The sequence below is a fragment of the Vicia villosa genome, unplaced genomic scaffold, assembly GCF_029867415.1.
Source record: "Vicia villosa cultivar HV-30 ecotype Madison, WI unplaced genomic scaffold, Vvil1.0 ctg.002551F_1_1, whole genome shotgun sequence".
In the NCBI taxonomy this organism is placed as follows: domain Eukaryota; kingdom Viridiplantae; phylum Streptophyta; class Magnoliopsida; order Fabales; family Fabaceae; genus Vicia; species Vicia villosa.
This window is the reverse complement of record NW_026705966.1, coordinates 188,332-213,448: the sequence shown is the minus strand read 5'-3', so window position 1 is coordinate 213,448 and position 25,117 is coordinate 188,332. Positions and strand designations below refer to the sequence as shown.

General features: G+C 29.4%; 3 protein-coding genes and 1 pseudogene across 3 annotated transcripts; 3 read left to right on the top strand and 1 right to left on the bottom strand.

The window, feature by feature from the left end:
- Positions 1-2,041: 2,041 nt before the first annotated feature.
- Positions 2,042-7,518, bottom strand: LOC131639183 (cytokinin dehydrogenase 3-like). Its single transcript, XM_058909688.1, has 5 exons — positions 6,855-7,518; positions 3,352-3,479; positions 2,891-3,157; positions 2,539-2,807; positions 2,042-2,425 (listed from the first exon to the last, which is right to left on the bottom strand). Exons 1-5 carry the CDS (start codon positions 7,450-7,452, stop codon positions 2,137-2,139), a joined length of 1,551 nt encoding a protein of 516 aa, XP_058765671.1. The 5' UTR covers positions 7,453-7,518; the 3' UTR covers positions 2,042-2,136.
- An 8,748-nt stretch (positions 7,519-16,266) lies between these two features.
- LOC131639187 (proline-rich receptor-like protein kinase PERK2) lies at positions 16,267-17,046 on the top strand. The gene has a single exon (XM_058909691.1). It carries the CDS (start codon positions 16,267-16,269, stop codon positions 17,044-17,046), a length of 780 nt encoding a protein of 259 aa, XP_058765674.1.
- A 4,884-nt stretch (positions 17,047-21,930) lies between these two features.
- LOC131639193 (uncharacterized) lies at positions 21,931-23,175 on the top strand. Its single transcript, XM_058909697.1, has one exon. The coding sequence runs from the start codon at positions 21,931-21,933 to the stop codon at positions 23,173-23,175; it is 1,245 nt and encodes a 414-aa protein (XP_058765680.1).
- Positions 23,176-23,509: 334 nt separating this feature from the next.
- Positions 23,510-24,811, top strand: LOC131639192 (uncharacterized; annotated as a pseudogene).
- The last annotated feature ends 306 nt before the right edge of the window (positions 24,812-25,117 follow it).

The window sequence follows — 25,117 nt, the reverse complement described above, 5'->3', positions numbered from 1 at the left end:
TTGGTACTTCAGTTTCAACCTGAATGGAAGTGAGTTATAAGAACAACCTTAGGGCAAAGAGAAGGACACTTTTGGATAGATCGTAATAGAGAATTGCAGAGAAGAAAAGAGACAGAAGCAAGGTTTTGGAAGGCGAAGAGATTCAACGGTGGACACCATTGAAGATCCTAGTTCTCCCAATTAATTGTAATGTCTAAACTTTTTCACTTGTGTTTCTTGAATACTATGATAGGCTAAACCCCCCAATGCTAGGGGGTGTCCCTGATTCGATCTGTGATAACTCTGGATTTGGTATTTTGTTAATTTAACGTTCGTGTTATTCAATTCAATTGTATAATGTTTATAATGCTTTCTTTATCGGACCAATAAGGATTGTTCTGTGGTTAACAATTCGTAGGACTACAATTGTTAGGGTTTGTATACAATTGAACCTTATAATTATCACCTAGGACTAGGGATATAATCAGGTTATTCAGAAATTCTTGATAAATTAACGATTTGGTTTTGTCTTATTTCTCTAAGGACTTAAGTAATCGGATTTTAAGCCAAATAAGATTTTCACTAAGGACTTAGGATAATCATACTTGAGAATGAATAATTGAACCATATGAACGGATTAAAGGAATCTTCAGCCAGAGGAATTAGAGAGAGAATCACACACCCTACCTTAGCATTATTTTCTCATAATCAAAGTTCAGTTTTAATTTCCAATATTTCTTAGCATTTTAATCGCTTTTACTAATCATTTGAAACAACACCCTTATGATCTTTTGTTTGATTGACTGAGTGCAACCACTTGTATTTTCTACGCAATCCTCGTGATCGATACTTGGGGTAAAACCCATTATTACTACATCGGTGAAAATAGTACACTTTCTATTTTTCCGATCACTTCTTTTTCTTATTTTTAATTTATAGGCTAGGGTTTCCATTTGTTTTAGGGAATGTTAGATTAGATTTAAGTTATATTGATTGTAACGGAATCTTTGTAATCATGTTATTGATTCAATAAAGATTATATGATTTGATTTTATTTTGTTAAAATTAGATTGTGTTATGATTTGATTCAACTTTGTTTAATGATTCGATTCGATTTTGTTTAATGACTTAATCCATGGGCCTGGGTTTGGAGATTTCGTTGAAGGAAGGAAGAGTAGCGCCTAGGGTTTCTGCTGAGGCTGCGGCGGCGCAGAGGTGGGGCTAGGGTTTGCGTGAGGTTGATGGAGGGTGAACAGGATTGGGTCAGTTTTGACCCGGTCCAAACCCTGATCCGGCTTGGCCCAAATCCCTTGACCCATTACACCAATGCCCCAAGTCCGGTCCACTTACAGTTACACCTCAACCCAATGATTCATTTAACACTTGATTAAATTAATTAATAATACAACTAATCAATTAATATTTTTAATAATACCCCCTAATAAAGATAAACTCCTAGTGATAATATTAACATACCAATAATTAACACTAAAAGTTATAACAATAAATAATTACCCGATAGTAATATCAATAACAATAATAATTAATTAGTAACATAAAAATATTAGTACTAATAATTAGTGATAATAAAAATTAATAATAATAATCAACAAAACTAGAGGTTAGTAAAACACAAATAATATCTCCAAAATCATAAGACTTTGTAGTAATTGGGCCCATTGTTTGGATCCCAAAAAATACTTGCTATTCAAACCCTATTTTATTTTAACCAATTTATAAGGGCATTTTATAAGAGATCGAGTTTAACAATAGATATATTAAACCCTATGGCTCTTAATTTTTAACACCCTTAATAAATTAAAACGGGAATTGTATCGGGTAAATTTTGGGGTATGACACATTGGACCGGTTCCTGGGTAGATTTTGATTCTTCAGCTCCATTTACAACCCTTTGCTCAACAACTGATTTGGCTTATAAAAAAAATATGTTTAATACAAAGTTTATTTAACCTAATTAATTTGTAATTTTTTATTATTGTTGAATCTACTTATTTGACATCTGTTACATATTATACTATTGTACAAATATTTAATTAAGATATAAAACATGTAAATTTCTTTATTGATTATGTACATCAAATTAAAATAAAAAATTATACAAAATAGAACATTATACACATATACTTTAATTTTTATTTAATTGAAAATCCCTTGCCCTGGTGACAATATTTTATTTGGATCAAACCGAGCCTTTCTTTTCTCAAAAACTTCCCATTTCTGACCAAAATGTTCAACCCATTCTTCATGTGTTTCCTTTTGTGGAAGATATTGTTTCATCCCTATACCAGCATCCTTACAAAATTGTATTATTTGTTGGTTTTGAATCTGAAATTCCTCTAACTTATCAAACTTTGTTGTACGCAGAAGACTCACAACGTAGAAAATTTCTTCATTAGGTGTAACTGCTGACATATTATCATCCCACCTGTGAATTAATATTCCAATCCAAATATAAATATAATTATGAATTATGTTTTCATAATTGTAATTAATTAATTACAAATTAATATTTTAATTTCATCTTATCATAAAACTTACTTTGTTTTGTTCACTGGATAGACTATTGCAAGCCCTGCTGTAATATTTTGTTTAAGAATAATACCCTTGAACACACCTTCATCAAAATCAGAGATTCTAGATTTTGGAACAAACATGTTTAACCAAGGATGTGGAACATCCCAAAGTCCTTGTGCCCTTAATGCAAGTTCATCAGAATGAACCCTATTTAAAAATTCTTCATACAACACATCTTTTTCAAATATAAAAGTAGGGACAAAGTTTAGTCCTTGAACCAAAGTTTCAATTTCCTAATCAAGAAATAATAATATACTCAAGTTAGTGAAAAAATATATAAATCATATAAATCAAAATTAATTTAGTTACTAATTACCTGATCAATATGATCTTGAGAGTTATCGTCGTAATATTTGACAAGTTCAATGACGTAGATGATATTATGTTCGGTTACGAGGGAAGTTATGCGAGATCGATCGATTTCGGGATAAAATGATAGGTCTAGGGGTTGTTGATTTAGTAGCAACATGCCTTCTACATAATTGGGTGCATTAGTTTCATTTATTCCATTGAAAGAGATCAATTGTTCTTGATCTTCAGAAAATGTAGAGAAGTTGGTGTAAAGTAAACGGATCCACTTCACCTACAAGAAATTAATCAAAACATTTAACCTACTTTATTTATATTTAAATAGTATGATAATTTACTTTAAATTGCAATTTTATATAATCATTTTAGGAGTAAGATTTAATCCTTTTAAACTACTTTATGAAATTATTTTATGAAATTATTTGAGATTTTATGATACAATATACAATTAAAAAACATGTTACTTACTCTTTTGGGTGCAGGTCCTAGAGCTATTCTGGCTCTGGTTATAATTCCAAATTGGCCCAAACCTCCAAGAACAGCATAAAATATTTCTGAATTATTTTTTGTAGAACAAGTCACCAACTCTCCTTTCCCTGTAATAGTTGAAGGAGAAATATATTAAAAAAATTTGGTTAAGCTTCTTACTATCTCATCCAAGTCTTGGGTAATTAAACAATGTTGTTAATGCAATTTTTATAAAAGTAAAATAAAAGTAATATAGTTTTATTTTTGTTTTGATGAAACATTTATAGAATATTTAAAATGAAGGGAATTTATCAAATATTTTTTCTAAATTAAATTTACAAAATTTTAAATAATTTTTAAAAATAAAGAATTTGAAACTTTTTGTTTATTTATAAAATGTGAGTGTTAAATTAAGTCTCATTAATTTTTAAAATTTTATAAGTTAATTATTATATATATTTTTTAATTTGGTTCTTACTATTAAAGAAGATAGTTTGAATATTATATAATTAAATAATTAATTAAATAATAAATATTTTAATAATTTAAAAAATGTTATTCATTCATTAATATTATAAAGTGATTTGTATTTGGAAATATTTTTTTAAAGAAATTTTTTATAATTTAAAAATACATTCGAAGCAGGTGAAATAATTTTTTAATTGTTAAATTAACGATAATTAATTATTAGTATTATCACTTTAAATAAAGATTAAATTTTAGATTTTTGACTCTTTCAACCCTTAATTCAACTGATTTAAATTAATTAAGTTGTGTAGCATTCATTTTGCATATCTTGATTTTGAGTCAAAAAAATTGCTGCGTATCTTAGTTTGATTACATGATGGATATATGGAATCTAAGTAAATATACGATGAAGTCACGTGACAATAACATTCTTATCTAATTCCATAAATATCAATATATAGAATTAGCAAATACTCCTCAAAACTAAAAAGTCTTTAGTTTAAACTTTAAAGCACATAAGTCTCCTCTCCCATTTCTAAGTACAAATTTTGTTCTTTTTCCTCTAGGCCAAGGGCTAATTTTGTTCATATCTATAATAAAACATTATTTTGACGGAATCTATAATGAAACATAGGCCACTATATGAATATTGCGATGGATATTAGGTTCAATGAATATCAAGAGATAATCCCCAACTAAGCTAGTAGTCATAAGTTAGACGTTTTCTTTGGATAATTAAATAGACATGGTCAATTTTCACTTCAAATAGAGACAAATTTAAAATCTTCTATAGAGATATGATGTGACTTACAAGATATATTCATCAATTTCTGGCATTTGATTTGGTTGAATAAAACCAACTCATCTTGTTTTCTTTGTTTTCAAATTTGAGGTATTATGAATCTGAGGGATAGATAAATTTATAGCAAATACATTTACTATGATAAGTGTTTTATGAATAAATTTATATAAATTGCTTTTTTAGTAAAAAAAAAAAGATTTTGTTAATTTTATATATTTATAAGTTATTTTTATAAATCATCTAAAATTTCTAAATACAAACTCAATAAAATTTATGAAAAATAGTAGGAGTATACGATTTTTTTTAAACTTTGATATCCGACCTTATGACCGACTAATCTAAGAAGACCAATCCTATGTATACGATATTTTGATTAATTTTTTGGAACACTGTTGCAAAATTTATACTAATAAATAAATTTATATAAGCTAATTTAAAAATTTTATAACTTTTCGAGTATTACTAGGGTTGAAAATATGTCAAATGCATCATCAGAGATTTATGATTTAATCTACACATACTAAAATAAAATTTTACTTATTTAGGAAAAAAATTTAACTAAACTTCTTTTTATAAATTTATTTAGTTAAAAAAGTAAGGTTGGATAACATAAAATAATTTCTTAATTCTTATGGATCAACTTATATAAATAAATATAAATAATATTTTATTATTATTATTATTATTATTATTATTATTATTATTATTATTATTATAAATTATGAATTTATTATTTTTTTAATAATTTAAATTTATTAATCTACATTAAGTTTTTTGCATATTTAAATATATTATCATTGACTAGAACTCAATATATATAATATCACATTAAAATATCAAAATAAAACTTTATTTTTTTAGGGAGCTTGTGAAAAATAAATTAAAAATAGTATATAAATAATAGGGTTAAATATTTTTTTTAGTCCCTATAAATATGCGACCCTGCATTTTTAGTCCTTATAAAATTTTTCTTCAATGAATGGTCCTTCTAAAATTTTTATGCATGTAATTTCAGTCCCTACTATTTTCTAAAATTTTAAAAACTGATTAATTATCCTTTAATTTTTAAATTTTTGAATAATTTTTTTTTATATATGTTTAGAATACCGTAAAATATTTATTTACCAAGTTTTAGAATTTTTTAAAACAAGAAGAATTAAATATGAATTTTTTAAATTTCAAAAAATAATGATAAAAGTAATGAAAATCTCAACTTAGAAATTAAATTTTGAGTTCCTTTTTTTTCCAGAAACTTTTTAAAACATTATGAACATGTCTGCAAGTTTCTAAAATTTTTATGCATGTAATTTCAGTCCCTACTATTTTCTAAAATTTTAAAAACTGATTAATTATCCTTTAATTTTTAAATTTTTGAATAATTTTTTTTTATATATGTTTAGAATACCGTAAAATATTTATTTACCAAGTTTTAGAATTTTTTAAAACAAGAAGAATTAAATATGAATTTTTTAAATTTCAAAAATTAATGATAAAAGTAATGAAAATCTCAACTTAGAAATTAAATTTTGAGTTCTTTTTTTTCCAGAAACTTTTTAAAACATTATGAACATGTCTGCAAAATAATCACTCTAAAATACACATTGATTTGACAACAGAGACCGGAATTACATGCATAAAATTTTTAAAAGGACCATTCATTAAAGAAATTTTTTATAGATACTAAAAATGCAGGATCATATAATTTATAGGAACTAAAAACGTATTTAACCCTAAATAATAACATAGAATGTTTTTCAATGAAATAATTTCAGAGTTGAATAAGATAACTCAATTAATAAATTTGATATGTGTTAGTTGAGTTGAATTGACTTAAATAGTCGGTCCATGGTTCAACTTCTATCAACATAATTTTTTCATAATATATTATTATTATAAACAAGTTATTGCTTACTAATATGTAAGTTTATTTAAATTAAATAAGTTATTAGTAGATTAACAAGTCAACAAAGACTTTAGAAAAGCTGAGACTTAAGTTAAAAATAAGTATATGGAAAACTACAAATCACACCTAAATCTTAATCTTTTTTTACAGAGATCCTACATAGATTTAACAAAAATATTTTCACCCCTAATTATCATACATGAATGAAAAATAATTCTCACCTTTTATTACATCCATTCATATATAAATTTTTATATCTATTTATCCTCATATAAATTTACTAAAAATATATATAATCCTATAAATATGAAAAGAATGTTTGGTACATACCTGTAACAACATCTAACTCATGAACATTAGAAATCTGAGGACCAAATCTGAAAGTTTGTCCACTAATCCCAGCATTAGAGAGTGTTCCACCAACAGATAAATACAAATAATCAGTCCAAGAAAGTGGTGTTAATCCTTTTTCAAGACATGCATGCAAAACATCAATCCAAATTTGTTGACCACCAACATCAACATAATCATCAAACACAACAATTCTATTATTATTAATATTATTATTCAATTCAGTCATGTTCACCACAACACCATCATTTGTCATGGATTGTCCATTAACCGAATGTCCTTGCCCTCTTGCAGCTATAGTGAAAGGGATTAGAAGTGAGTTTGAAAATTTTATCAATTTTGATATGTCATGAATGGAGGATGGTTCAAAGATTGCAAATGATTTTTGGTGAATTATGTGACCATAATCTGTTGAGGCTAATGAAAGGGTTAAAGGGTCACGAATAAGAAGTTGGAGAAGCTCTTTTGGTGCATCTAGCGGTGACCATGGTTTTGATTGAGCTTGTATGGTGTGAATTATACTATTTAGACATAGTAGAATAATCAAGGCTTTTGAAAGTGTTGAATTACTTGCCATAGTAGAATAATTGGTTTATGAGAATGAGAGTTATGGTTTGTGTTTCTGAAATTGTGTAGTTAGGTATTTATAGGAAACTTTAGGAAGAGTTTGAGAATTTTTTATAATATTTTGTGTTGTTTTGATTTATAAGTCTTGTGTAAGTTGTAAACCTTGGATATGTAAATTAAATTACTAGCTTTTTCATTTGCACGCTTTAGACTAGTAGACACAAAAATATTGAATTTCTTTTACTTCCACCGTCCAAAAAAGTAAAACGATGAAAAATTAGATTACCAATAATGCAATAAAACGAAAAAAAAGATGATGTGATTTTAAGCAACTTTGATGAAATTGGTAATCGTTCAAAGATACACAAAATCTTGTTAAGACCATTCCTACAATAAGAAGAAAAAAGATGAGGTAATTATTTGAAATTTGAGTTAACTTGATTTTAACGCTATTTTAATCAAATTGATGATCATTGAATGCACAAAATCTTGTTAAGACCATTCCCAATGCAACAAAATAAAACAAAAAAGATGAAGTAATTATTTGAAACTTTTGAGTCTATGTGATTTCATACATAAGACAAGATTGTTGGTCCACTAAATAAATATAAGAGAATTTTTCGATACTACTAAGGTAAATTTAAATTAATACAGCAATTGTAAAAAATTAATTAATTTTTCAACCAAATAATTTTGAAATCGACCAAATAAATTACATTGTATCGTGATTTTGAAATCGACCAAATAATTTAATGACAAATCAATATAAACTTTTACTATGGCCTTAATCTATAATAATATAAGAAAAGTTGTTGTTCTGAAAATCACCAAAATACCTTTTGTTATCTTAGTCTAAATTAATAATTTAGAGGCAAAAAATGTCTTTTTTTGATTTTTTCCAATTCATTTTATACTTTTCAATCCATTTTTTACATTTTTCACTTTTCACTTTTCACTTTTTCATTTTTCATTTTCCAACTCACTTTTTACTTTTTATAAATTTATTATTATTATTTTTTAAAAATAATTAATAAAATTATTATAATAAATTATTTTTTAATAAAGACTACTATGATCATTTTAAATGATTATTAATTTACATTTAAAATAATATTTAATTTTTAAAAATTAATTTTAATAATTGAATATTAATAACGAAGAAATATAATTTGAAATAATTCTTATTTTAAGAAAACAATAATAATTTTAATTTAAAAAAATTTATTTCAACTAAAAGAAATTTAAAAATATACTTGAAAATGTGTGCTATTGGATAAAATACAAAAATGTGTGTCACTTATCATTAAGTTTAGTTTATATATGTTTCAAAATATTATTATATTAATATGTCATTAATGAAGTGTATAAAATAAAATAATGTTTGCACAATTAAATATTATAAAAATTATTTGTTATTAATTACATTTCACAAATATATGTAATCAATGTAAATATGAGTATAAAAATTATAAAAGTGTATTACTTATTCAATTGTAGCATACTACCATTATTTATAGTCAAATTCTATTTATTCAGATATTATTGTAAATTATAAATAAACAAAAATAATATTTGTATATGGAAAAAAAATCCGTTATTGATCTAAATATTTTTATATACGAAAAATTGTATTTATGATAAAAAAATTATTCAAAAAACTATACGGGAAAAAAACTATTATTGATCTAAATATTTTTATGTTAACAATTCTAAACATAAATAATATTTGTACATGGGAAAAATATATTAATAATTTAATATTTTTATATATGAAAAGTGGTATTTATGATAAAAAAATATATTCAAAAAAGGTATACGGGGAAAAAACTATTATTGATCTAAATATTTTTATATATGAAAATGATATTTATGATAAATTTTTATTCAAAAAACGTATACGGAAAAAAAACTATTATTGATCTAAATATTTTTATATACGAAAAATTTACAATTGATTCAAATATTTTTGTAAACCATACCTAAACATAAATAATATTTGTATATAGGAAAAATCTATTGATGATCTAAATATTTTTATATGTGAAAAATGGTATTTATTATCCCAAAAATATTTATTCAAAAAAGGTTTACGGGAAAAAATTATTATTGATCTAAATATTTTTATATATGAAAATTTACAATTGATTCGGATATTTTTGTAAATGATACCTAAACATAAATAATATCTGTATATGGAAAAATTCTATTAATGATCTAAATATTTTTATATATGAAAATTGGTATTTGTGATCCAAAAAATTTTGATTAAAAACTAGTTTATGAGAAAAAATATATTTTTATATACGAAAATTTATTATTATCCAGATTTTTCTCTAAATTATACGTAAATGTAAATAATATTTGTTTACGGGAAAAAATCTATTATTGATCTAAATATTTTTATATACGAAAAATGATATTTATGATCCAAAAATTTTGATTTTGATTTAAATTAAATATATTATGTAAACAAATGTGCGTACCAAACCAGAACCCGTGCGTATGCACGGGTTTGTTATTAGTTATAACCAAAATAGACAATATTTGAACTCAATAATGTTTTCCATTAATAGTAATATTAATATTTTTTTAATAAAAAATATAAGGAAAATATTATTTTTTATTTTATTATATTTTTTATTATGTATGAAATTATCAAAATATAATATTAATCCCTAAGAATCTTATTAGTTATGTTGTCTTTCTCGCCCTTAAGAGTATTAGTAGTTAGTCATTGGGAGAAGATTAAAAATTATAGTCAAAATTATAGTTTGAAGATTCCACATTATTTGGCTGCTTATATAATGGGGAGACTTCATTTTAATTACTTGAAGATTATTTGGTTTATTGTATAATGGGAAGACTTCACATTAATTAGATCGATTAAAATGAAACTGTATAACTACGTGTGATGATTTTTCAAAGTCAACAAATAATTTCTAATATCGTTGACTATATATATATATATATATATATATATATATATATATATATATATATATATATATATATATATATATATATATATATATATATATATATATATATATATATATATATATATATATATATATATATATATATATATAAGGGATACGCATGCAATCAGAGTGATGCTCAACAATTTGATCACTGTATAGAAATCTTTTTATGACATATATACGAATAGGACTTAATAAATTGAATATATTATTGAGACTGAAAAATTCTTGTATAGAAACACATGTTCAATTATATAAGCATTTATGTAACATTTATATGGATACCTACCGATTCTGTGAGTGTGCCTCCATAAACAGTTTGAACTATATATTTGTGGTTCATTGACTATGAATATATAAACTATAGTTACATTTATATGGATATCTATTTTGAAGTTGAAGTCATCTTTTAATATTTTGCTTCTTTTTTATTGGTCCTGCGGCGTGAAGTAAGTAATTAAATAGGGTGAGTCCACTCTAAAGTTAGGCTTTACAATCCATCACGTATATGTTTGGTAAACGTTAATATAATAGTAGTTGAATAGTTGTATTTGAAGAATTATTAATAAAGACTTTGCACGTGTTAAACCAAAATGAACAAAAAATGGGGGATAAAGTACTTAATTGTACAGAACCGCAAGTCACTAATTCCTTGGGTGGCAACCGTGGATTCTATTCGGATTTTTAGGAGGAAAATACTACTAGTTTTTCACGAGAAAATGAGAAGTTATAGTCATGATAATTAAAATCGAATTGAACATAAAATCGATAAAAGTAGAGAGTTAGGTTTAAAAGTTTGATTAAAATCGGTTAAAATAATAATGCAAGTATGTGTAAGTGGAAATAGTCTCACAGTGGATAAGAATGTGGTGTCTCACAGATGAAAGTGGTGTCCCGTTTCATGGTTTGGCGGTTTTGAGGTAAAAATTCATTCGATTCAAAAATAAATTTACTCGCGGTTCACGGATTATTTTGGATAGATTTTTGGATATCGAAATTACAAATTATATTTTATATTAAGATAGTAAAAATGCTAATAAATAATAAATTTGATATAATATATAACGTATAAAATATTAAAAATTAAAATTATAAAATAAAAATGATCGAGTGATTGAAACAAATAAAATAAAAAAAATAAATAAATTTAACTATACTAAAAAAATAGTATTAAAAAATAAATATCATCGAATAATAAATTAACACAACATACTATATTAATAATAAATAATTATGTTTAAAAATATATATTTGCTGTTTGGTTCGGTTTGTATCAGTTTTAAAAAATAAATCTGAAATTCGATCCGAACCGTGGGATTTTAACAAAATAACATCCAAACACATATAATAATATTCAGTTTTTTGCGGTTTTCAGTTCTTTTAGATCGGTTTGCGATTTTTATTTGGATCGATTTGGATTTGAACACCCTTAATCCCGTTACAAGGTATCAACGGCAATATAAGTATAAGAAGGAGCATTGTGGATTCACACTTGAGAGATTATTAGAATGTGTGAGTAAGTGTGGTTGAAAAAGACAACCCAACAACAGAGCACCAAATAACTAAACAAATAGTATCAGAGCACCAAATAACTAAGGTTGCTAATTGTTTTTAGTCTCTAATGATAAATAAGTATAGTTATTGATTGATTTAACTCTAAATTATTGCCCACCCAAATTCTATTGGTGGTGAATTTGTGTTAATAATATTATACATCTCTTGAAATTCCATAAATTGTTCAATGTTATAGCTATTGTTCTAGTGTTGAATATGAGCTATATTTTGATATTGTTTGTTTTTTTTGTTTGACATTATTGCTTTGTTGGGACGACAAGGCAAAATGAAAGAAAAGAAAATAAAAAAAATTGTTAAAAGAATGAAAATAGGTAGAAAGTAATTGAAAAGTGAAATAAATTTTTAGTCGTTTGGTTGAAGAGAAAGTAAGAGGAAAGAAGATTTAATTTAATTAAAGTGTAATAAAAATATAACATAATTTAATAAATAATATAAACATAGCTTTCCTTCCATGATTTAGCTGATGTTGTATTAGATCACGATGCGTTGCTACCGGTACCTGACATGGTCTCAGAGACAACATTGTTGCGAGATGCAATAGGGTCATTTGTTTCATGGCCCTCGGAACTCATTTTCATTGATGATGACGTATGTTGAAAACCATTATGAATCATTTAGTTTTCAAATGTCAATTCTGAACCGTTACGTTATTAATTTTTCATGATAATTTTAGACACCTACAAAACCCGCAATTAAGGGTAAAGGGATTTTGCTGCACGACGAGTCTGTTGCATCACTAAAAGAGGTACATTTAAAGAGTTGATTATATGATCTGAATCTAAAACTGCATGATTTTATAATTTACCTAAGTTATATGATTTTTCGGTATCTGCTCAAGGGTCACAACAAGTGATGCAGCAAATTCGTAGCGTACCACCCAAGGAAAAGGAAAAAGGTCTTGCGAAGGCCGTGGCAAAAAGAGGTGCTTTTGTGCCTCGATACCGGCAGACGCTTCGAACACTTGTGGATATGTCAAATTTGATGACAGGTGCTATTCGTGAAATTAATATGGATGAAGCTATCTTTGGTTTTAAATTCAACGAACAAGTTGCACTAGAGGACATGGAAGAGATTCTTAAGCATGAACAATTAGGCGTCAGTAATATTCACTCATACATCCGGTAATCCGATCAATATATTATTTAATTAGTTGAACAATTTATTTACACATTTCAATGAAAATAGTCTAATGTTTATTATGTTTTTATTTAAGGTGTTTGTATGAAAAATGATGCGCGGGACTGAACTGTCAAACAGATTCCATTTCGTGTCTTCCTCCCATGTCAGCGGAGCGACAATTGATACGGAACCGAATTCAGTTAGACAACGCTTAGTCGAGAGATTCATGTCCACCGACAATACAGAAAGCTTGTATCTTTGGGCGTATAAGACTCAACCAGTAGGGTTAGTTTTTCATTCTTGGTTCATCTAATCGTTGTTTCTTTTGCGTAGCAAAATTTTCATACAAAATTTTTCATTCTTGTTTTAATTTATAGAGCACACTGGTTGTTGCTTACTATCGATCCTATAAAAGAAGTGGTCTATTATCTGAATTCGGTAGATGGTGTGTGGACCAATTATCCGGATATGAAGTCAATGATTGATAGGTAAGTGAGATTGTTTTAAATATTCGTGTATATTTATATATTTAATTATTTCTATGAGATTGATCTAAATATATGTTATCTTGTTAGATCAATACAAATATTCCAAAGTCAAAGAGACACACAGGTATCACGGACTAAATCAAACAACACTACTTGGATCAAATTGCAGGTACATTAATTTTCACAATTTTGCTTATAATAGTTATGCTACTTGATAAAACAAGACAACTATAAAATCTTGTTTGTTTTTCTAAGTAGTGTCCACAACAGCAAAACAGTACAGATTGCGGATAACTTTTTTTTTGGCTTTATACCACCGGTTTAGTCTGGTTCGGGGGAGAGTTATGGCATCAAGTGGTTTCATCCCCCTCCCGATCGCAGTTGCGGGGGATCGAACCTTGGTTCTCCCTACCAAGTCCAGCGCCAGATTACAGATACTTTGTTTTGAGGTTCTTGAAAGAAATCCTTCAAATAAATCAATTAGAGATTCCAATCACGGTATAGATTTATAACTTAGGATAATTTCTTATAATTTATTACATTTAACTAAATCATGCATATTATGTTTTTGTTATGTAGTACTTTGATGAATTCCATTATGCTTCTTACACGAGGCTTAAGTTGGAAGAAATCAAAGAGGAATTGTGTCAATTTTATATTCACCAAAGAATTGTATAAGTATGATTACATTATAGTGTGAAAAGTGTTATTAATACATTATTGTGTGACATATTTTGATAATGACTTTGTGTTGGAGCCTTTAATTGTGTTTGAGCAAAGATAGTTTAATTGACCGTGTTGTTCTGTTCATACTTTGCAGGACCAGAACCGTCCGCTCGTCGGATTTTGAGAATTTCGGGCTTATTCTGATTTAGTTATGTTAGAGATGATTTAGTTATATGTATCTGTTGCAAACATATGTGAATTGAACTATAATGGTGTATATATTTTATTTTGGATTATAATGGTATTATATTGGTATATAGTGGTATATAATGGTATATAATGTTCTACATACGTGTTTTTGTTGAAATAATGGTATATATATATATATATATGTGTGTGTGTGTGTGTGTGTGTGTGTGTGTGTGTGTGTGTGTGTGTGTGTGTGTGTGTGTGTGTGTGTGTGTGTGTGTGTGTGTGTGTGTGTGTGTGTGTGTGTGTGTGTGTGTGTGTGTGTGTGTGTGTGTGTGTGTGTGTGTGTGTGTGTGTGTGTGTGTGTGTGTGTGTGTGTGTGTGTGTGTGTGTGTGTGTGTGTGTGTGTGTGTGTGTGTGTGTGTGTGTGTGTGTGTGTGTGTGTGTGTGTGTGTGTGTGTGTGTGTGTGTGTGTGTGTGTGTGTGTGTGTGTGTGTGTGTGTGTGTGTGTGTGTGTGTGTGTGTGTGTGTGTGTGTGTGTGTGTGTGTGTGTGTGTGTGTGTGTGTGTGTGTGTGTGTGTGTGTGTGTGTGTGTGTGTGTGTGTGTGTGTGTGTGTGTGTGTGTGTGTGTGTGTGTGTGTGTGTGTGTGTGTGTGTGTGTGTGTGTGTGTGTGTGTGTGTGTGTGTGTGTGTGTGTGTGTGTGTGTGTGTGTGTGTGTGTGTGTGTGTGTGTGTGTGTGTGTGTGTGTGTGTGTGTGTGTGTGTGTGTGTGGGGGTAAGGCTTGAATTACAGGTTTAGGGATTATTTCCAAAAATATTACAGGTTGAAAACAAAAATAAATTACAGGTCGAACTTGGAGGCTTAAATTACAGGTTGCACTTTAAAATATTGCGTTTAGAAACGAAAGCGCTTTTAAAAAACGCTCTTAAAGGCCTACCTATGTAAACGCTCTTTAATAAAAAGCGCTGCCTAAGATGATAAAAGAAAGCATAAAAGCTGAAAAAAAGCGCTGATAAAGGCTACTTTAGAAAGCGTTTTTTCTAGAAAAAACGCTGCTAAAAACCCACCTACGAAAGCGCTTTTCAAGGGAAAGCGCTGCCTTAGGCCTATATATGAAAGCTCTTTTAATGAAAAAGCGCTGCCTTAGGCCTACCTACGACAACGCTTTGTCTAAACAAAAAGCGCTGCTAAAACCTATAGCATCGCCACCTACGGAAGCTCTTTAAAGCCCAAAAAAGCGCTTTCGTAGGTCTTTTTTGGCATATTGGTTTCCTTTTCTTTTAGAGATACAACCAAAGAATGGAAGGTGTTGTTTTCAAAAAATCTTTCCACTCTATAATTATCTTTCCTTTTACTTTTTGTTCAACCAAACAATAGATATAGTGTAATGAATGATTTAGGTCTGAGTTCCATAAGTTCATTAAGATTAATAGTGATGAGTCATTAGTATTTAGAAGAATCTAGATAGTGATTAATTAATAAATTGCAATGTTATAAATAAGTGTTTTGTGAATGTAATAGATTATCAATGAAATAAATGGAAAAGTTAATTTTAGGTTTGTTAGCTTCTTTTAGTGTAGTTTCTCTCTATTTCTCTTAGTCTCAAAAATATATTCAAAACAAATTGTGGTCTCATTGCCATGATATCTCCTCCCTACAATTACTATTACCACAATCCTACAACTATCAACACCCATACTTTATTAAAACCCATAACCTCCATGGAATCACATCAAAACCCATGTTCTTACGCTAAATACATTATTCAACAAATCTTGGATTCTCAACAAATTTGCCTCCAAACAATGTCCAATTGTGTTAGCACACTTTTCTCCCTTAATGGTGACCTATCATCTTTAAACCACCACCATTTCCATCTCCTTCAATCTCATGAGATTTCCACTCTTCAACCTCACCAAAAGCATCAATTATCTGATCTGCACAAAACAGAACCTAAACATCAATTACAAGAAAAAGAAGAAGAAATTGCTTTCCATCCAAAAATTCATTTAGATGAACAAGAGCCAAATGTAGAAGAAACTTCTTTTGCAGATCTAACTTTAAAACCATTTGATTCTTGCGTGTTCAAACATACAAGTAACATCCCAAAAAAAGATACAGATCTGGTTTTGAAGTCATCAATTTCTAGTTTACCACCACCAACATTGATACCTCCTCAACCTTTGATGCCTCTGCAGTCGCTTCCAGCAAAAATAGTTATGTTGTCACTGTCTCCCAAAGAACCAGATATGCAATTGCCACCGCCGACAACAAGTTCTCATCAACCTCTGGGACCTTTCCCACCACCGAAGCCTCCAGATCTACCATTGAAACCACCATTCAAAGCTTCTTTACTACAACCATCATCCCGTGTGTCACCGAAGAGAGTACCGTCATCATCGACACTACCGCCGCCGCCGAAAACACCGGAGTCACCATCCTTGAAACCAACAAGAATAGATTCCTATTTTTCTCTATTGCCAAAAACATCATCAAATTTGCAACGGCCACCACCGGAACCACCACCATATTTTATTTCAATCATAATATTAATTTTTTATTTAGTATTGAAAAAAAAACGTTGAAAGAAGAAAATGAAGAAGGAGAAGGGAGAAAGAAGGAAAAAAAAAGAAAATCATCATCACGTTATAAATCTGCCACCACCATCCAACTCAATTTTTTGTCCAATTTTGGCATACCACGCGTCGCACCACTTTCTCTCTCCCATGTGATGATGTTTTTATTTTACCGCAATTTTAGGTGTTATATTTAATTATAAGTCAGAACATATTATGGTTACTATTTTTTAGACTACACCTTGAGGACAAGGTGATTTTTAAGATGGGTGGAATGTAATGAATGATTTAGGCCCGAGTTCCATAAGCCCATGAGAATTAATAGTGACGAGTTATTAGTATTTAGAAGGATCTAGATAGTGATTAATTAATAGATTGTAATGTTATAAATAGGTGTTTGTGAATATAATAGATATCAATGAAATGAATGGAAAAGTTAATTTGGATTTGTTAGCTTCTTTTATTGTAGTTTCTCTCTATTTCTCTTAGTCTCAAAAATATATTCATAACATATAGCTTCATAGAGTTGAAAAAATATGATATTGCACTAACTTCTTAATTCTTTATTCCGAATTGCAATGATATCTTGAAAGTTCTAAGTAAGAAAAAGCTATTCCAAATCACACTGATATCTTGTATGTTCCAAATGAGAAAAAGCGTGATTGGAGTAATTGGAGTCAGAAACAATTTATCTACGCTTTAGAATTGGTTATAGATATTAAAATTCGAGTAATAGTTCTTTCCTTAAAACATTGGATTAATGATGTTGCTGCATCAAGTTTGCCAATACTCCTCTGATCTCCTTATCATGTTGTGTTTGTGACTTTTGTTTGATTAAGAGAAACAATTGATTTTAGGAATGATAAACAAACAAATAAAAGTTTTTGCTGCAAAAATAGTGCAAAGACTTAGTCCCACATCGCATCATTTCATAATAAAGAATGGAGAGCATGCATATAAATATATGTATGTACGAAGGATAATTTATGACTTCCAATTTACCCTAAAATGAAGTATCATAACGATTGTGGAAAACCAGTTATAGTCAAAGCCAATCTGCATAAAGCACCCAGAATACATGAAGCAGTACTAGAGAATCCCATATTGTCGTTCGTCATCCCAGAAGAAAAAAGAGAATAAGTTAGTGAAGCTCCAAATATGGACAATCTCGAAGTGCACAGAGACAAACCTTCACAAGAGAAGAACTAGGTCCCTCGATATGGTCAAGATGAAAGTCTTAAGGCCAATCCCGAATGGAGAGTGTGAAGTCATCTAGATGGAGGATAATCCAATGAGATCAGTGAAGATATGAGCCGACCTACCATGCAAAGTAAAGAAGAGACAAATAAATTATTAGGAGAAAACATTGATCTCTTTGTTGTCTCTCCCCACAAGATATCAGTCATAAATCTTATGGTGGCATGTCACCAGTTGAACATTGATCCCATTGTCTAATACATGTCCCTTAGAAGAAGGTGATAGTTTCTTCAGAAGGAAGAGGCGACCGCAAAATGTTGGTGTAAGCCATAGAGGTCAATAGTTTATTAGAACTTGGTACTTGTATCAAATTATTTATTAATAATAAAAGGACTTTCTTTGTTGTATTTGTTTTTCCAGTATGATAAAGTCATTAAAATATCTAATTTATTTAATAAAATATTAAGTGTGACTTAATCATGAGATCCCATTAAACATAAGGACATTATTCTAAAATCATATGTAGTCAAGATTTATTGTGAAGTGGGATAAAATTAACGCATTGAGATTATTATGTGGATAGGCTGGTGATCTCATCTCATGGGTCATGGATAAAGAGCTATCAAGTCTTCATATAAGTATGAATATTAGGAATAATATTTATAATGGATTGACTCGTTATGAAAATACTACATAGAATGTTATACAAGTGTCATAAGTTATTCTCGTGGTGATAGTGGTGTATACCACCACTTTTTGACTTTAAACCACTATGGGCCCTGGATGTAGCGTCGAGTACTTTATTGTTAATCAAATGTTATTCGTGAGTGGATAACCAAAAATATAGTTGATGGGAATCATGATGGGGGGCGTGAGTTACCCAGATGGAATTCGCCCTTCCGGCGTAATAGGATATATGTCTTAGGGTCCAAGGGTGATATGATCTATGCCTTGTATTCGATATATACATGAGAACAATAGGGTAATTGTACATAAAAATATTATCACGAAAATATTTTGTCATATCACTTGACATTTTCGTGACTTGGGTAGAAATGATATGTTGTTAGATACCGCTTACTGTTTATTTTATTAAATGTGTAATTTAGTATAATTGTCAACGTCACGAGAACTTACATGTCACACACATAAGGATATATTTATGAGAGATAGAATGAATAAGTGAAACATGGAACATTGTAAGGTACAATGTACTTATGAGAATCACGAAACACCGTAAGGTAAGGTGCACTTAATTGAATTATAGAACACCGTAAGGTAGGGTGTACTTGGGTAGAATACGAAATACCATAAGAGAATATGCACTTAAGTGAAATACAGTACACCGTAGGGTATGATGCATTTAAGTGGGATTTTTCACCTTGCACCCCACACAAGTGGTTATATAAAATATAACCATTGTTAAAATCTCATACAGTTGATGAAATTCAATTTTGAACCCTAACTATATTCTCTCTCTAAAGGCATTTTCTCGTAGAAGCTAGCACTAAGATTGAAGGCACTCTGTTTGCGTGGATTGAGTAGATGTGTCGTTTTTCATTCAACGCATGTGATTAGAGATTTTCAATCGTTGTTCTTGAAAACCAAACACGAACCTTCAAGAGGATCACACTCTTGAAATAAAAAATGGAACAACACTAGTACAACATTTTCCTTACAAGTAGTATTCACTCACAAGGCACTTTGGTGAAACAATCTTAAAGAGAAAGGAAAAGAGTGATAGTGTTAAGAAATAGAAAAACTCTAAATTCTGTTATAATTTTGAATGAGGAGAGACTTCCTTTATATAGAAAAATTAGGCTAAAAAAGGAAATAGTCCATGGTCTGAACCAAATAAATAATCGATTAGGCTAATCGATTATTGATCCCTAATAATTCATTGTTCAAGTTACAAATGGATGGTTTTGATATCAAATGTTATCAATCACTAAGATATATACTGTCCCAATCAATTTTAAACTCAATAAAGAAAAAATAACCGATTATTTAGTGGAAACATGTATTTTAATCAATTATACATTCCCCTAATCAGTTGAGTAGGCTTCAATTTTTTTGGTGATTTTATCAAATAAGGATAGGCCTTAAAAACATTTTTGGTGTGTTTCTCAGTTCCTTTATTATCTTAGGAGTTACTCTCTTACTTTTACAAGACTCTGATCACCAAAACAAACACAACTAGACAAGCTTTCACACTTTCTCTCTTTCACAATTATGAAGCTTTTAAGTTTCTTTTCCAGATTCATCGATCATATAAGCACTTCACTGAAACCTTGAATATTCTCATTAATGAGTCTTGATATGTATTCAAGTTAATCACCATCACCAAAGAGTTTGATAATACCACTACCCACTTTAACAAAAATCAGCGTTTTCATCATCAAAACACTAAGATAGTCAAAAATATTTAGATCATTAGCTTCATATATAGAATATGTTTGACATGAATCATAACTCTAGCCATTTCTTGCAAGGTATGGTTATTCCTTTAGACAATCCTATTATATTGAGGTTTCATGGGGGAAAATAACTCATGGGAAATTGATTTATTAGTGTAGAAAGAAGAGAAGTTGGAGTTCTAAAATTATCAGCCATGATCGCTTCAAACACAAATGACTCTGCTATGATAAATAGGTTTAAAAACATCGAAGGTGTCAGACTTTTTACGAATAAACTACACACAAGTGTATTTGGAGTAGTCATTAACACACAGAAAAAGAAGAGAAAGAAGTGTGTTTAATTTTTGAAAAGACTAAAATATCCCTATACTAAAATCATGCAATTTTATTATTATAATAATTTTTTTAATTTTAATTCTTTTTATTTTAAATTCATAAATTAAATTACTTATTTCTATATAAAAATTAAAATTAATTGTTTAATAAATTCTTAAAATATTTTAATTTAGTCAAATTAAACATTACTATAATTTTAAATTAATTATAGTAACTTAATTTTATAGGATAATTAATTATGATAATATTTATACAAGACTATAAAATGTAATCAGATTAAAGTCATAGTTAATAAAAAATAAAATGACATGATGTTATTCATTTATTGGTAAGGTTATATTAGGAAAAGAATGAAAATCCTAATGTTTTTTCTCATTTCTTCGCATAAGTGGAGAGAAAGAGATTTCATGTGGGACCCAACTCTTTTTAATCTCTCTTTGCTACTTCTCTTCTCACCAAACAACTTTGAAAAGACACTTCTCTTCTTCCTCTCTCTTTCCAACTTCTCTCGCCTCACTTTCTCCTTAAACAAACAGACCCTTAGAGCACCCACATCAGTGCTTTTTGAATGTAGTAACACATTTACCAATGCAACAATGTCAGAGTAGTATGGATATTTTCAAATTTAAAGGGTAGTAATAAATGGAACCGTTGCATTGTTTTACCACTGTGGTTTAGGAATAAAATATTAATATTTATGTGTTGGTGGGGTATCAAACAATGCATATTTAATTTGTTCAATTTTTATTAACTATTCATGTTTATTTGAAATGCATATCTCACTTCAACGGTAATAAATATTACCGTTCAACGTCTCATTTTTTTTTAAAATTTATTTATTTATTTTTAGTATAAATATGAATGAATCAACTCATTCATTAATCAAAATTTTAGTTCATATTTACTCTAAATTAGATTATATTTCTATCCATTTTAGTTTTCAATGAACCCCAACCACAATAATTTTTGGTCTAATTTTATGCAAAATAATAGCAATCCTCCTTCTATTCCAATTCCACAAAACAACTCATATTTTGAAAATGCATCCCATAACCCAAATCAACTTCATAATCAAAATTTCCAAAATTCTATTTGTATTCCAAATCCACAAAATAACCCACATTTTGGAAATTATCCATATCATACACCACCTTACCCATATCAATATCAACAATTTTCATCTCACTCAACCAATCCCACCATATCTCATCGAGTTCAAATAGTTGGTAGTGACATGCAATCTAATGATAAAGAGCTTGAATCACCACAAGTTCTCACTCAAGGTGGGTCAGAAACTATTAACCTTGGTGAAGAAATTGGCTCTGTTCCTATTACGAATACACCAAAAACAAGATTCCAACCAAAGGAGGATGAAGTTCTTATTCAATCTTGGCTCAATATTTCAAAGGATTCAATTGTTGGAGTTGATAAAAAAGGAGATTGTTTTTGGAAGAGGATTTGTGAAGCTTACAACAAGCACCGCGACAAGAATTATCAAGAGAGGAATTTGTTGGCACTAAAAGGTCGTTGGCACAAAAAGATTAATCCATCTGTTCAAAAATTTGTTGGGTGCTACAAACAAGCTTTGGCTACAAAGAAAAGTGGGAGCTCTGAGATAAACATCATTTCAGCAGCACATAATATCTATTACCAAGATGAGCATGAAAAATTCACATTAGAGGAGGCATGGAGATTACTGAAGGATGAACCCAAATGGCTCGCAGGTTCATCGGAACCTTCTGCAAAAAGAACAAAGAATTCAATTTCAGGGGCATATTCATCTTCTTCTAATCCACCTACACCAACAAGCAGTGAGTATAATCCATCATCACCTACTTTTTTACATCGTTCAATTGGCCAAAAAGCGGCCAAAAGGAAGGAGAAAGAAAAGTTTGTAGAAAGTTCTAACCCCAAAGTCGAATTTAACACATTGAAAATTGGTTTCGATAAAAAATTGGAATTAATGTCAGGGTTTGCACGTGATTATGCACGTATAGAGAGTGAAAGGGTTGAGATAGAGAAAAAAAAGGTCGAAGGAGAAATGCAAAGGGCCGAGAATGAAAAGGATAGATTGAAGATTAATGATTTGCAAATACTCTCAAAGGATACATCAAATATGAATCCAAGACAACTGCAAGCTCATGAATTATTGTGCGAATTGATTAGCAAAAAATATGGACTTAATTGATAACATGTATTATATATCATTTTTAGATTACTTTAGATTATCGTTTTATGTATTTTTTAACTTAGCTATTATTTATGTTGGACTTAATTGAGATTATTATGTATGTTGGCATATTATTCAAACTAGCCGTTATTCAAACTAGATATTATTCAAACTAGCCGTTATTCAAACTAGCCGTTATTCAAACTAGCCGTTAATCAAACTAGCCGTTATTCAAACTAGCCGTTATTCAAACTAGCCATTAATCAAACTGAATATAATAAGATGCAAACTAAATTTCACAATCATTCCTAACTTCTTTATTTTTTTCATTCATTATCAAACTTCACTTAACATGGATCCTTCCAACCCTTCTCACATTGCAAAAATGTTCATGGATTATATGAATGATGACATGGATGAAGAACTTGTGAGACTTTATTTTGAAAATAAAGCGCAAGAAGAAACTGCAAGCTCTAGTAGGCCTAGACGCCAAAGAAGGAATATAGAAAGGAAACGTGAAGAAGGACATGAGCGTTTATTCAATGATTATTTTTCAGAAGCACCAGTATACACAGATGAACAGTTTCGTCGAAGATATCGAATGCATAAACATTTATTCCTTCGTATCATTGAAGCTCTTAGTCAACATGATGAGTATTTTCGGCTTAGAGTTGATGCAACAGGAAGATCAAGTCTTTCACCGCTACAAAAGTGTATTGCAGTTATTCGTATGTTAGCTTATGGAGCATCTGCTGATAGTGTGGATGACTATTTGAGAATTGGTGAAACAACAACACTAAAATGTGTTGATAAGTTTACAAGGGGTGTGATCAGTGTATTTGGGCCACAATATCTGCGAAAGCCAACCGCCGAGGACATCGAACGCTTGCTACAGATGGGAGAGTCTCGTGGTTTTCCAGGTATATTAGGGAGCATTGATTGTATGCATTGGGAATGGAAATATTGCCCCGTTGCATTGAAAGGGCAATATGTTTGAGGTGATCATGGTAAACCCACTGTTATGCTTGAAGCAGTTGCTTCACAAGACTTATGGATTTGGCATGCATTCTTCGGAGTAGCGGGTTCAAACAACGATATCAATGTGTTGAACCAATCTGATGTCTTCAATGGTGTTATGCATGGGCGAGCTCCTGAGGTACATTATACAATCAATCGCACTGAATACAACATTGGTTATTATCTATCAGATGGAATTTATCCTGAATGGGCCACATTTGTGAAAAGCATCCCAATGCCACAAGGGGATAAGAGAAAATTGTTTGCTCAACATCAAGAAGGCGCAAGAAAGGACATCGAACGAGCATTTGGAGTTCTCCAATCCCGATTTGCGATCATACGTAACCCAGCTCGATCTTGGCACTTGGATGCACTAAAGCGTATAATGGATACATGCATCATATTGCACAACATGATTGTTGAAGATGAACGCGACACATATGGTGGCAATTTTGATTATTCTTATGAGCATTTAGGCAATGACCCGACTGCACCACCAAATGATTCTAATAATGATTTTCAGGAGTTCCTACGTAGAAGACACCATGTTCGCGACAAAGAAATTCATCGACATCTTCAACAAGACTTGATAGAACATATATGGGAACGTTTTGGGCATGAGAATAATCAAAACTAAAAATTATTTTAAATGTTTACTATATTTTCTACTAGTAGTTTATTTTGGCGTTTATGAATTTTTTAATGTATCTTCATATAATTTATTAGTGTTTATTGAATATGTTTTTATTTAATCGAATTTATTTGTTTAATATAAATATTTATATATTAATGTAAAATTTGAAATATATTGAGATTAGTAGGACCCATTGTAGAATTTTAGATGAGTGGTATGGATATTTAGAAAGTGTGAAATAATATATTATATTAAATGGGCCCCATTTATACTACCAAATTGAGTGACATGGATGTGGATGCTCTTAGT